We start from the raw sequence: 12,762 nt of genomic DNA, 5'->3' as shown, positions 1-12,762 counted from the left end.
CAATTTAGCTGCACCCTTAAACTGCTTCTTCACAGTCTATCGCAATGGTTCCCAAACTTTTTCAGGCCATCTCCACCGTTGGTCCCAGTGCCCCCTACCCTATAAAAAGTGTTACTCAGACTAGCAGTTTGCATGACCCACCAAGGAAGATAATAACACAATAAAATTCAAAACAGTAACAATTAACTGCATTTATTCAAAATCCAATTAAAACTATTTAATTAATTCAACAAAACTGGTGAACTTGATCGAGTGACACCAGCTTTTCAAAGTCTGAAAGTCATTTATACCTCTAGATCCCCCTTGCCTCTTAAAGAGTCTCCTTAGGTAATCCCATCACTCCTGGAGAAAAAGCTTCTTAGCTTTGTGGGTGCAGAGAATAAGGAAGTAATAAAGCAGGCCTGAAACATTTCAGGTTTCTGGCTACAATTCTTTTAAACACCGCACTTCAGTGTTGTAGGTGACATTTTGCTCCCGGTCCAGGATGGGGAATGAATTTCCAATCTCTGCATGAAAAAGGTAGGGCAGAGATTGATTTGGGACTCTTGAGAAGATGATGTAGGAGTGTATGGACACTGGCCTGATCCAGGAGGCTCTTTCTGAAGTTCTAAACTCTTTATCCTGTAGATTTATAACAGCTGCTTTTTTTTGTTACTAAGGGAATTCATTGTAGGCAAGTGGCAGGAATGAGACCAAAAGCACAGAGAGCTCTGGAAACACACTCTGAGCTAAGACAGGTGTACATACTTTGAACCCCAAGAACGTGTTCCAGCCCCCTTTCGGGCAGACATCCAAGAAGCCCCAACCTGCAGCAAGCCACAATACGGGCTGTTTCCAACTGAAACTCTGCAAGAGGCTGACTGCCTGGCCCCTGTGACAATCACTCAAGTAGCATCTGTTAGTATTGTGTTTTCCTTTGCATTGTGGATTATGGAGAGAGAGATCTTGATCTAGGACAATTGTTTATGGTAGCAACATGTAACATGCCCCCCAGATATCATTGGACTCCAGATGCTGCCAGGATGGCCAACAGTCATGGCTGTCAGAAGCTGAAGGGAAGGCAAGGGTATACGGATGAACACAGCTCTCCTTAAAGCCAAACCCTCTGTCCGTAATCATTTTTATTCCAGTCTTTGGTACTAAAGGTGGATTCGCTACATATTTTGCCACCTATGAACAGTCTCTGTCCTTCCAGCAACCACTCTGGAGAGGGGAAGGAAATCAAGAGGGCATGATTGTGACACCACCTGTGCCAACAGCACTCCCAGCCCTCTTCACCACTTGATATTCAAGGTGGCGCTTGACTTCTCCACTGCGTGATACCCCGTGTGCAGGATGTCTCGAGTCTGTCCTGAAGCAGGGCCACCCAGCCACTCCTTGTAGAGTGCCTGCACGGCTCCATTCAGCTCCGGGTTTTCAGGCTGAACCGATTCGTACAGCCTCTCCACCCTCTGGAGAAGATCCTTGCTGGGCTCCCCTTCAGCTTTAATTTGGCCCCCTCCATTTAAGCAGCCTGGAAAGAAACAAGGGGGCGGGAAGAAAGTGGAAACCCAGCCAGATGGGCGGGGTATAAATAATAATAATAATAATAATTACAGTATTAACTGGTAAGAGTGAAAGGGAGAATTCTTAGGATGTTGCCAGAGAGCTCCAAGCGACATATGCAGCCTTTTCTTATCCCCCCTGCGTTTCCAACCTGCAGGTGGCCTCACCTGAAGGACAAGCCATCACCTCGATGTAGTGATATGGCAGCTTCCCCCGTTTCAGTTTCTGCACCAAGTTCTGGATGTTCCGAAATCCGTATGCCAGGGCAAAATGCAAGAGGGTTTTGCCATCCTTTTCCAGCGTCACTTCCTGTAAGTCCTTGTTTCTGGGGAAGAATTAAAAGGGGTCAGGGCGGAACCAGAGATTTGCTACTGCAAAACATGGTCTCTTCAGACACACTCCCAAGGCACTGCTCAGAGTGGAAACTGGCAGCAACGGAACATGGACGAACAGTACAACTTTGGTGGGAAAGTCAGCCTGGTTGGAAAATGAATGCTTCCTCCCAGGCCATGGCTCTCTTGCAACTTCCATGACTGCTTGCAATGGCTGCTGGCTCTTTAGCCAGTGAAGGAGGCTGGAGCAAGGGACAGGCAGCAGCAAAGCAGCAGCAGCAGTAGCACTCCCAATACTTCCTTACTGGAAGAGAGTGCAGGCTGGGGAAAATGGGCTGGGCTAGGACACTTGGTAAGAGCTCCAGGCGGTAATGCAATATCCTTACTTCAGTGCCTTATAGCGAACTTCTTCCACCTGAATACCGAAGAGCTCCCTTGCGGCATACTTATAGATGTGCTCCAGGTAGCCCCCAGAACCGCCTCCAGAGTGCCCAAGCAACTGCTCCTCTTCAGATACACCACTAAACCTATGTAAGGGAGCAAAGAAACAGCGTCGGGCACCATGCAAAACTCGAAATGCCCCGCTGCATGCCGATAAAGGCCAAATCCTGATTAAAGTTCTGCAAATCGAGCACAAGTGAAAGAAGCAAGCCGGATGTAAGCGTAGCAAAGTTAAGCGACTTCGGATCTTACATGCTATCCAAAGGGGCAGGATTCACTTCTGATAGGGTTACCTTCTCCTGGTCCAGTAACTTCACAACTTCTCCTGAAACACAGAACAAATGCAAGGGAGTTTGCATTCTGGATGGAACAGAGACAGGAAGCAGAGAGGAGTTACCAGGCAATGAATTAATCCTCTCTCCAGTTCAGGGATGGGGAACCTCAAGCCTAGGGACTGAGTGCGGCCCTCCAAGCTTCTGCACTCAGCGCCCCTACTCAAGAACTTTTGCTTGGCTGGAATATGTCCTTGAAATGGCATAATCCCTCTGGCTCGCCAGGATGGAGTGATGCGGGAGGTTGTATGTGTAGAAACCTCTGGCAGGATGAGGGCTGGGCTCCATTAACTCAAATGGGGCAGGGTGGAAGTAGTGGCTAGTGAATGGGCAGTTGCACCTCAAGTCAGGGGAGCAGGCAATGGAATCTTCTGGGTGTTTCTAACTCAAACACTGACTGCATCACAGTTCCTGGCTCCGCTCTACCTGTAGTAATCACACAGTCAACCTCACGGGTCTGGTGCTCTTGGATGAAGAAGTCAGGTCTGGAAGCTTCTAACTTCTTGTCGTAACAAGGCATCACTGTCACGTGGTAGATCTGGTCAGGTGTCAAGTGCTATAAATGGGGAAGAGAATGGGATACCTGATCAGCAAAAACTAGTCCTGATTTCATGTTTCTGACAGTGGCACCAGTAGGGCACCGTAAAAGACACACAAGCAAAGAATGAAGGCAATAACCACTTCCAGTTCGTTTGGGTTTTGTGCCTGGTAGGTGGCATTCAGAGGTGTAAAACCTCCATCTAGCAACCATTAACTAGTAGAACCCTTTGCAAATCTGTCCAAACCAGCCTTTGCCCTCCAGATGTTTTGGACTACAACTCCCATCAGCCACAATGGCACTGGCAGTGGATGATAGGAGTTGTAGTCCAAAACATCTGGAGGGGTCCAGGATTGGGCAAAGGCTGGTCTAAACCCAGAGAAGTGAGAGTGAGGTCATTCCATAGGGTAATAACAATCCTGGGTGGCTTGAGATGGTTGCCCTTAAGAAGAAAACAGCAGCAGCAGCAACAACAGCACTGCCCTAGCATGGAAAGGAAAGGGTCTGAGCTCCCCTTTCTGCAGAGGATTGTTTGGGTGAGAGGGTAACCCCTTTTCTGGCTCTCTGCAGAGGCGATCTGATGGGGAGGTCACAAACTGAAGCCCAGCTGCTGCTCCCAGGCTTTCTAGGACACCAGTTCCCCTGCGAAAAGTGCCTGCCACAGAACACACACTTGCTGTTTGGCAAAGTGCCTCTTGACGAGGGAGCCCATCACTTGCTGGGGAGACTTAGCCGTGCTGACGTGAGGGATGATGAAACTCCCGTGGGTTTTTTCGGCATAACAGATCCAGCCTGAAAGAGGAAGAAGAACCAACATCCTTAAGTTGCAAATCCGCCTCCAGGCTCCAAAGGCAGCACCCACCCCCACCCCACTCTCCTCTTGCTGGCCTATTGGAAGGAAGGCCAAGGGATGAAAAGGAAAAGCTGCTCAACTATGTTTGTGTTGCCAGGGATAGAGCTGGACGAGAAAAAGGACTAGAAACCCAAAAAGGGAACAAAATTGCAACAGCATGCAACCAGCTATAAAGAAATATTGGAATATCCCATTTATAGTCCACAGCAGGAGCAGGGAGCCTCAGGCCCAGAGGCCAAATGTGGCCCTCCAGACCTCTCTGTTTGGCCCTTAGGATTCTCCCCAAGCTACCCACTTCACCAGCTCAGCTTTGCACCCTCTCTGAAAGTTTCTGCTTGGCTGGAATGTGCCCTTGTACTCTGATAGCGACTCTTGCTTGCCTGAAAAGCAAGTGAGTGGGAACGGGGAGGAAGCCTACTGCTTAAAGGCAAAATTCACATTCATTGCTCCATCCTCTTTTCCTTCTGGCCCCACCCATCATGGTCTTACAATCTGAGGTTCCTGGATGATGGGTAGCACCAGTTGCAGGGCCCACACCCAACTCTCTCCCCCCCACAACAGCCTTACCTGGGCAGGCAGCAGCCAACATAGGCAAAGCCTTCTTGTCTTCCTTTTCCCTCCGGAAGCGCTGTACAAACTCTCGCTGGCTCTCCAGCAGGCTGAAGTTCCTTGAGAAAGTCGTGTCAAAGACATAATGCACCCCTGAGACAGGGAAGGGAGAGAGGTTAGGTGTTAAGGAAACCACATTTGTGGAGTGGTGGGGGCTTCCTAAAGAGTTCTATACAGGTGTCATTGGACCAATGATCTGACTCTGTGCAAGGCAGCTTCCTTTGTTCCAAATGTCTTAAGCAAAGGGTTACAGCTCAATGGTAGAGGGCCTGCTTTGCATGCAGAAGGTCCCAGGTTCAATCCTCAGCATCTCTGGGTAAGGCTGAGAAAGAACCTTGTCTGAAACCTTGAAGAGCTGCTGCCAGCCAGTGCAGACAATACTGAGCTAGCTGGATTGGTGGGCTGTTCCTAAGCTGTGTCAACTCAACACCCTCTACAACAAGGGTCATCAAAACCATCCAAGTGATAGGCAGTTTGGTCAGGTTTTTTATCTTCCCCCTGCATTTCTTTTTAAATATATTTTTGTAAATGTAACAGAGGGGAAAGAAAGAAACATCATCAGCTAACAATAAGTCCCAACTTAATTAATATGGGCAGTCCATTCAAACAGACATCTAAATGAGAATGACATTTAAAAGCTATTTGTTAAAAGGGTGAAAAGGCAGCAAGATCTGCAGCCCCTGAATAGTTTTATCCTTCCAGCCTCGTGGCAGAAATGTGATGCTCAGGAACAGAGGAATCCGTTTGATCCCAAGTGTGTTTAATTACTAAATCATCAAGCTACATACTTCAGAAGAGACATTGCTGCTCACCTAAACTTTTAAAGAAAGACACCAGTTTCTTGGCTGTGTCTAAAGGAGTCAGTGAAAACTTTGCCGCCAGCGAAGCTCGGGACTGGGGAGATACGGACACCACCACCAGCTTCTGGGAAGCAGAATCTGACGTCTTAAAAAAACAAACAAGCATCAACATGAAATTAGTATTTGCTGGAGTATTTACCTTTTCTATATTGAGGTGCCCTGAGACTTTCTGTAGCTAGCATGAAATGGCTGGATTCTTTTTAAATATATATATATGTTAAGAATCTAGTCCCTAATGCAATGAAAAGTGGAAGACAAACACAAACCTACCAGCAGCTTTGTAACAGGTCTAGATAATTTGCTCTGAAGCCAACCAGAATGCAAACAGCTTGCTAACATTGCTCCTGGCAGTGGAAGAAAATCCAGCCTACTCAGTGGCAAAGGGCTGTAACTCAAGGGCAGAGCAACTGCCTTGCATGCAGAAGGTCCCAAGCAGCATCTCCAGGTAAGGCTTAGAAATTCCCTTGCTGGAAACACTGGAGAGCCACTGCCAGTCAGTGTAGATGGACCAATGGTCTGGCTTTCTGTATAAAGCAGCTTCCTACCTTTATGTCCCTAGATCAGACCCCTATAGCTGCCTTCTCCTGCACAAGTAGGCAAGAAAGAGTTCATCTTCCAGGTCCTCAGGCCCTATGACTCACATGATGACAGCATCAACAACTTACTTTATTGGTATTTAAGACCCTGAGGAGTTCCTCGTGGCTCTGCTGTGTGATTAAGACACTCTCCGCAGACGTGATGCAGCCGCTACATGCCAAGCAGTCATTGAGGGTGATTTTGGCCTTCTCCAGCTTTTGTGACCCTCCGTCCTGAAAGGGAGAGTTGGTCAGAGGGGATGGAGATCAGCTTCCAAGCCTTCGTGAAAAGTACTTCCAGCTTTCACTAGCAGTCATTCAGGGGTTACCTCCCCACCATCTGACGATGATGTTGGGAGATTTTATAAATAAAAGCATCACAGAGGGGCCCAAGGACTGTAACAAGTTTTGGCTCCAGACTGTAGGGCCAAAGATGAGAGATTCACAGTCCAAAGAGCAGAAGGGAGTAATTGCTCTTCTGAGAGCATCCATTAACCAGGACAATTTTCTTGACTACAACTGAAAAGGTTCTCCTTCCTGGAGAGCTGTTAACAAACTCTGCAACTAACTTCCTTTCCAAGAGGCTTCTGAATTCGTAGTTGGGGCTGCAGAGCTATAACCACTGATCCCCAAACCTATTTTGTATCTCTTATGACAGGGATTTAGCTTACTGTATAAGAGGCACAGCAATGGCATCACCTGCTTTCACCTCTGGCCCTGCCCACCACTGCCATGTGGCCCCCATAAGCTTGATGGTGGAATGCAAAAACACACAGCTTAAAAAAAGCTTCCCCAGCCCATCTTATGATGTGATCAAACTGAGGAGGGGAAACTTTACCTTATCAACTTGAATGTAAGTCCCATCATCTTCAATGCGGATCTTTGCTGCTGCTTTCCCAAACTTCTTCTCAACTTTGATGGGTTTTATGCAATCCTGAAAGGAAAGAGAACTACTGAAAATGAAACACCAAAACACACACACCACAATCCATACTTCAGGAAGAAGAAGCAGTGTTTCCTCCTAGACTCCCACTGGACAGTTCAGAAATTCCTGCTTCAGGCATTGATAATCTGGTTGATAGGTAAAGGTAAAGGGACCCCTGACCATTAGGTCCAGACGTGGCCAACTCTGGGGTTGCGGCGCTCATCTCACCTTATTGGCCGAGGGAGCCGGCGTACAGCTTCCGGGTCATGTGGCCAGCATGACTAAGCCACTTCTGGCGAACCAGGGCAGCGCACGGAAACGCCATTTACCTTCCTGCCGGAGCGGTACCTATTTATCTACTTGCACTTTGATGTGCTTTCAAACTGCTAGGTTGGCAGGAGCAGGGACCGAGCAACGGGAGCTCACCCCGTTGCGGGGATTCGAACTGCCGACCCTCTGATCAGCAAGTCCTAGGCTCTGTGGTTTAACCCACAGCGTAATGCCAGGTTTATTCCCCACCGCACCCCATCACACACACACACACCGTGGTTAGGATAAAACAACTTACCCCTTACAGGATCGCTGTGAGGTTTGCCAAGAGAAAGAATGGATGCACTTTACTTTGGACACTTTACATTTTTCATTACATTTAAAACCAGTCCCGTCTTCAATTTGCTGAAGCCAGAACCTTTGATTCCTTCCTTCCTTCCCATGACAACCCTGACCAGACCAAGGCCACCCAATGAGTCTCCAATGCCTGAGAAGGGATTTAAAACCCAGGGATGCGGGTGGAGCTGTGGGTTAAACCACAGAGCCTAGGGCTTGCCGATCAGAAGGTCGGCAGTTCGAATCCCCGCAACAGGGTGCGCTCCCATTGCTCAGTCCCTGCTCCTGCCCACCGAGCAGTTCGAAAGCACCTCAAAGTGCAAGTAGATAAATAGGTACCGCTCCAGTGGGAAGGTAAACGGCGTTTCCATGCGCTGCTCTGGTTCGCCAGAAGCGGCTTAGTCATGCTGGCCACATGACCCGGAAGTTGTACACCGGCTCCCTCGGCCAATAAAGTGAGATGAGCGCCACAACCCCAGAGTCGTTCGCCACTGGGTCTAATGGTCAGGGATCCCTTTACCTTCCCTAACCTGACCCTCTAATCATGACACCACCCCGGCCCCGCATATTGGGGCCGCTCACTCTGAGCCTCAGCAATGGGCGAGCATGCGTGTGCTGCTACTGCTGGCCTACCTCACATGGTTGTTGTAAGGTTTGCAAAGAATACGACACGGGACCGGCCCCAAATGCCTGTATCCTTCTCCTTCTCCTGCCTCCACTTTCTCTCTTCCTCCTCTCCCGCCCCACTCACTTGCGAGGGCCCGATATAGTCGTCCAGGTCCGTCAACTGCAGGACTCCGCTGAAGGGCGACACAGCCGTAGCCATCTTCGCATCTCCCTTCACCGCCACACTGCCGTAAAGCTCCGACGAGGAAGTATATGCTCGTACAACACTGCCTGATAAACAATTTCCGCCACACTGTCGCAAAACGACGAAGGAGAAAAAGGAACACGGAGATAAGTAATGTAGAGTAGCCCCCTCACTTCCTTAATGAGGGCTCCCGATGTTAGCTTGGCTTTCGTGTTTTCTAGGTTTTTTGCCCGCAGAAATAAACGGAGAAACCAACTGATTTAACCTAGACGTGGTTTTCAGCAACCTGCCTATTGATGTCTATGGCCGTTTCATACTTATTCACTCGGGGAGGGAGGTGGAAAGAAACCCGGGCGTTGAGCCCTATATGTCAATCTGTTGTTGTTGTTTAGTCGTTTAGTCGTGTCCGACTCTTCGTGACCCCATGGACCAGAGCACGCCAGGCACTCCTGTCTTCCACTGCCTCCCGCAGTTTGGTCAAACTCATGCTGGTAGCTTCGAGAACACTGTCCAACCATCTTATTCTCTGTCGTCCCCTTCTCCTTGTGCCCTCCACTTTTCCCAAATATGTGAATCTACACTAAGTCTATAAAGGAAGAAAAGAGAATTTCCAAAGAGTTAGAGGTAGAGTGCTCAAAGTAATCATCACTTCAGGTTCTCGATGGCTGCCCCGTCCACGTGCGGGGCAAAAGCCAGTGAAATAATCCATCTGAAAGCTTAAACCGAATTAGGCGCGAAGAAGAACCTGTAATGAGGGGGTGAGCCTGTCGTGCAGAGGTTAGAGTGAAGGACCTGGACGGCTAGGGTTCAAATCCCTACCCAGCCACAATGAACCTCAGGAGGGCGACCTTGGTCCAGTCAATCACTATCTCAGCCTAACCTACCTCACAGGGTTGTGCTGAGGATAAAATAAGGAGGAGAACTTCATACCATGCCATCCTGAGCTCCTTGGAGGAAAGGTGGAATATAAAAGAAATAATAATCCTTCTGAGTTCTGGGTGGTGGTTGCTGGAAACCAGAGGAGGGGAGAGTGGTCTTGAGCTCAAGTCCTGCTTACAAATTCCCCTCTGGGCATCTGGATGGCCACTGTGGATGCCGGACTAGATGGACCCCACTGACTTGATGCATAAAGCTCTGGATGTCGCAAACAAATAACCAACATACATCCTATCCTTTCCTCCTCGTTTCATGGCTCCTATATTGACTTTTGGGATAAAACTCTGAGCTTTTTATTTAAAAAATCTGTAATCACGTGTATCAAAATCTGTGTTATGTCTGCTTCGGTTACCCAGTGCATAAGAAGCTCATAAACTATGCCTTGTTGTTGTTGTTGTTGTTGTTGTCTGGGTGGGGCTACCTGCGAACCAGCTCTGGGATCCTCACACAAGTTATTGCAGAGACATCTGAGCATCTCAGAGCTGGTGCTCCAAACAGGCCTTGAGAACCTTCACTCCTGGCTTAGATTATGAGCCCCTTGGGGACAGATATTTGCATGTGGACAAACTGCTTCAAGTCATAACTCATAAACTGAAATAATAATAATACCCACTCAAAGCCTACAGGACTTGGAATCTTGGAAAGTGAATGTCTGGGCCTAAAAAGAATCCCAGTGTTTGGGCAGCTCTAATAGCAGCTCTAAGCTTAAGGAGAGTGCAGAAAATGCAATAAAATTACTCTGGAGGATGCCAAATCCAGCTAAAATACCCTTTTTAATAAATAGGCTGCGGCTAATAGGAACATGATTCCTATGAACATGATTCATTAGGGGACGCGGGTGGCGCTGTGGGTAAAACCTCAGTGCCTAGGACTTGCCGATCGTATGGTCGGCGGTTCGAATCCCCGCAGCAGGGTGAGCTCCCGTCTTTCGGTCCCAGCTCCTGCCCACCTAGCAGTTCGAAAGCACCCCTAAGTGCAAGTAGATAAATAGGTACCGCCTTCTAGCGGGAAGGTAAACGGTGTTTCCGTGTGCTGCGCTGGCTCACCAGATGCAGCTTGTCACGCTGGCCACGTGACCCGGAAGTGTCTCCGGACAGCGCTGGCCCCCGGCCTCTTAAGTGAGATGGGCGCACAACCCTAGAGTCGGACACGACTGGCCCGTACGGGCAGGGGTACCTTTACCTTTACCTAATAGGAACATGATGTACAGCTGCCACATTGTGTTTTCAAAACCTCTGGCTTGTCCCTCGAGTATGTTTCTGAGCATATTCAAAGTGCTTTTCCCTGAGCATAACACAAATAAATGGTTTCTGTTAGTGCCTAAAGCAAGGTTGGGGATCATCTGTGACCCTCCAGAAGTTGCTGGACTACAACTCCCATCATCCCTGGCCATTGGCTGTGCTGGCTGCTCATACTATGATCCAGTTTTGGGGTGGAACTAGATAGAGAATTTTAAACAACAGCTTTGCTGTGTGTGTCAAAGTGATCAGGCTCGAGACACAGAGCCAGCCCCAAGTATTTTCTTTGCAATGGGAATAGCAGGATAAACAACCAGGTCATAAGTTGAGGTCTTCCTTTGCAAGGGAATAAACAAATAACCAGACCAAAAATAAAAGTTAAAAGCTTTATTTCCTTTAAAAAGTGTCACACAGCGTAAGATGTTATTTTCCTTGTGGAGTTTGAGGACTCATCCACACTTTCCTTTGCTCCATATTGCTAGGTGCAGTCTGGGATTTCTAGGTCCACGTCTGAGCACTTGTCTTTCCCTCTCACTGATTTCTCCTTGAAAGCATGCTCTTTACCGCTGAATTGGAGGAAATGGCAATCCAGGGAAAAACCAAATTGCCATTTGTTCCGATCCAGTGCTAAGGAGTGGGTTTTCCTGGGTGAAGTGGTGGGGCGGGGGGAGCTCTGGGGCACGGACTGAGAAAGTGCAGGCCTGAGCCTAGGAAGTGCAAGGCAAAAGGTGTGTGGCTGAGCCCTGACTCTGGGGGAAAGGGAAACAGGTTGGAGTGAGGATATTAATCTGCTTAGCACACTACCTCTGAATATTCATGAACACTGAATATAACAGACCCTCCAAGTGTCCCTATTTTCCAGAGACAGTCCCGGATTACAGAAGCCGTCCTGGTTTCTGATCTGATCCTAGAATGTCCCACTTTTCCTTAGGACATCCCTATTTTCATTGGATGAATGTTGAAGGGTATGGAGTTATGCAACCCACGAGTCCCCTGAAAGCAGCCTTGTACAGGGGATTTTTTGTAATGTTTAATGTTTTATTATGATTTTATATATGTTGGAAGCCTCCCAGAGTAGCTGGGGTAGGGTATAAATTAAAAAATAAATAAATTTCATTTTATGATGATGATGATGTTCCTATTTTCATCAGAGAAATGTTGAAGGGTATGATAAATTCACACACAAGTATACCAAGGATCCAAGCTAAGAATCATTTAGAGAATGAAAAGTAAGTGCATTCCCCAAGACATCAGCAAGTGAGAGTGCTGAAAATCCTTCATTAGATAACCACCTAATTGTGGAAGGAATTTGTGGAAGGAGCATGGCTCACTTTACACGCAGAAGGTCTCAAGTTCAATCTTGGTATTTCCAGGGAGGAGTGGGAAATACTCCCTGCCTGAAGCTCTGGAGAGCTGCTGCCAATCAGTGCTGACAGTACTAAGCTAGCTCACCAATGCTCCGACTCAGTATAAGGCAGCTTCTTATGTTTCACATCAATTGTGTCTACATGCCTAATAAGGTTCTGCAATTGGCCATTGGATATCCACATTAAATCACCATGTATTGATCTCCAAAGCACAAAGGACCCAGCTTTTTATTGCCTGCACAAAGTTTGCGAGTGGACTGAACTCTAAGGGGTGGAGGTGGAGTTTGGAGGGTGGAAAAACACAATGGTTGGTGAGGCACCAAGAAACATCCAGCTACTTTTCCAAACTCAGATGTACAGAAATAAGGAATGTTTACTAAGAAATATTAAATATTTTGCAAAACATTGTGGAAAGCAAGGTTGGATTATAGGAAAACAGTTGTAAGAAAGTAAGGGAGGACAAGGGAGGTGGAAAACAGGATTGGATGGGTCCATGCATATGAAGGGGCACCTCCATAGATGTCCCCTGTGGTGTTTCCAAGGGTGTGAGTTGCAGCACCACCAGTGTGGTTATCTGTTGCACCAGTAGGAATGGGAATTGCAGAACCACCATTGCCGTTGCCTGTTGTGGCACCGGGGATGTCACTTGCAGAACCAGCAGGAATGTAGCCTGTTGCTGCTCTTGGGGTGTGAGATGCAGAACCACCTGTGAGACTACCTGTTGCACCACCAGGAATATCAAATTCAGAGACAGGAGGAATTTTGCCTGTTGCACTACCAAGAATGTGAGTTGC

General features: G+C 47.9%; 1 protein-coding gene across 1 annotated transcript; it reads right to left on the bottom strand.

Annotated features, from left to right (window-relative positions):
• Positions 1–176: 176 nt before the first annotated feature.
• On the bottom strand, positions 177–8,498 carry CIAO3 (cytosolic iron-sulfur assembly component 3). Its single transcript, XM_079952720.1, has 11 exons — positions 8,368–8,498; positions 6,924–7,019; positions 6,176–6,319; positions 5,463–5,595; positions 4,609–4,743; positions 3,862–3,980; positions 3,077–3,206; positions 2,571–2,643; positions 2,264–2,404; positions 1,713–1,870; positions 177–1,513 (listed from the first exon to the last, which is right to left on the bottom strand). Exons 1-11 carry the CDS (start codon positions 8,440–8,442, stop codon positions 1,275–1,277), a joined length of 1,443 nt encoding a protein of 480 aa, XP_079808846.1. The 5' UTR covers positions 8,443–8,498; the 3' UTR covers positions 177–1,274.
• Between the last annotated feature and the right edge of the window lie 4,264 nt (positions 8,499–12,762).

Source organism: Podarcis cretensis (genome assembly GCF_951804945.1).
Source record: "Podarcis cretensis genome assembly, chromosome: 14".
Classification (NCBI taxonomy): domain Eukaryota; kingdom Metazoa; phylum Chordata; class Lepidosauria; order Squamata; family Lacertidae; genus Podarcis; species Podarcis cretensis.
Note: the sequence above shows the minus strand (reverse complement) of the source record. Positions and strands in the feature narration are given on the sequence as shown.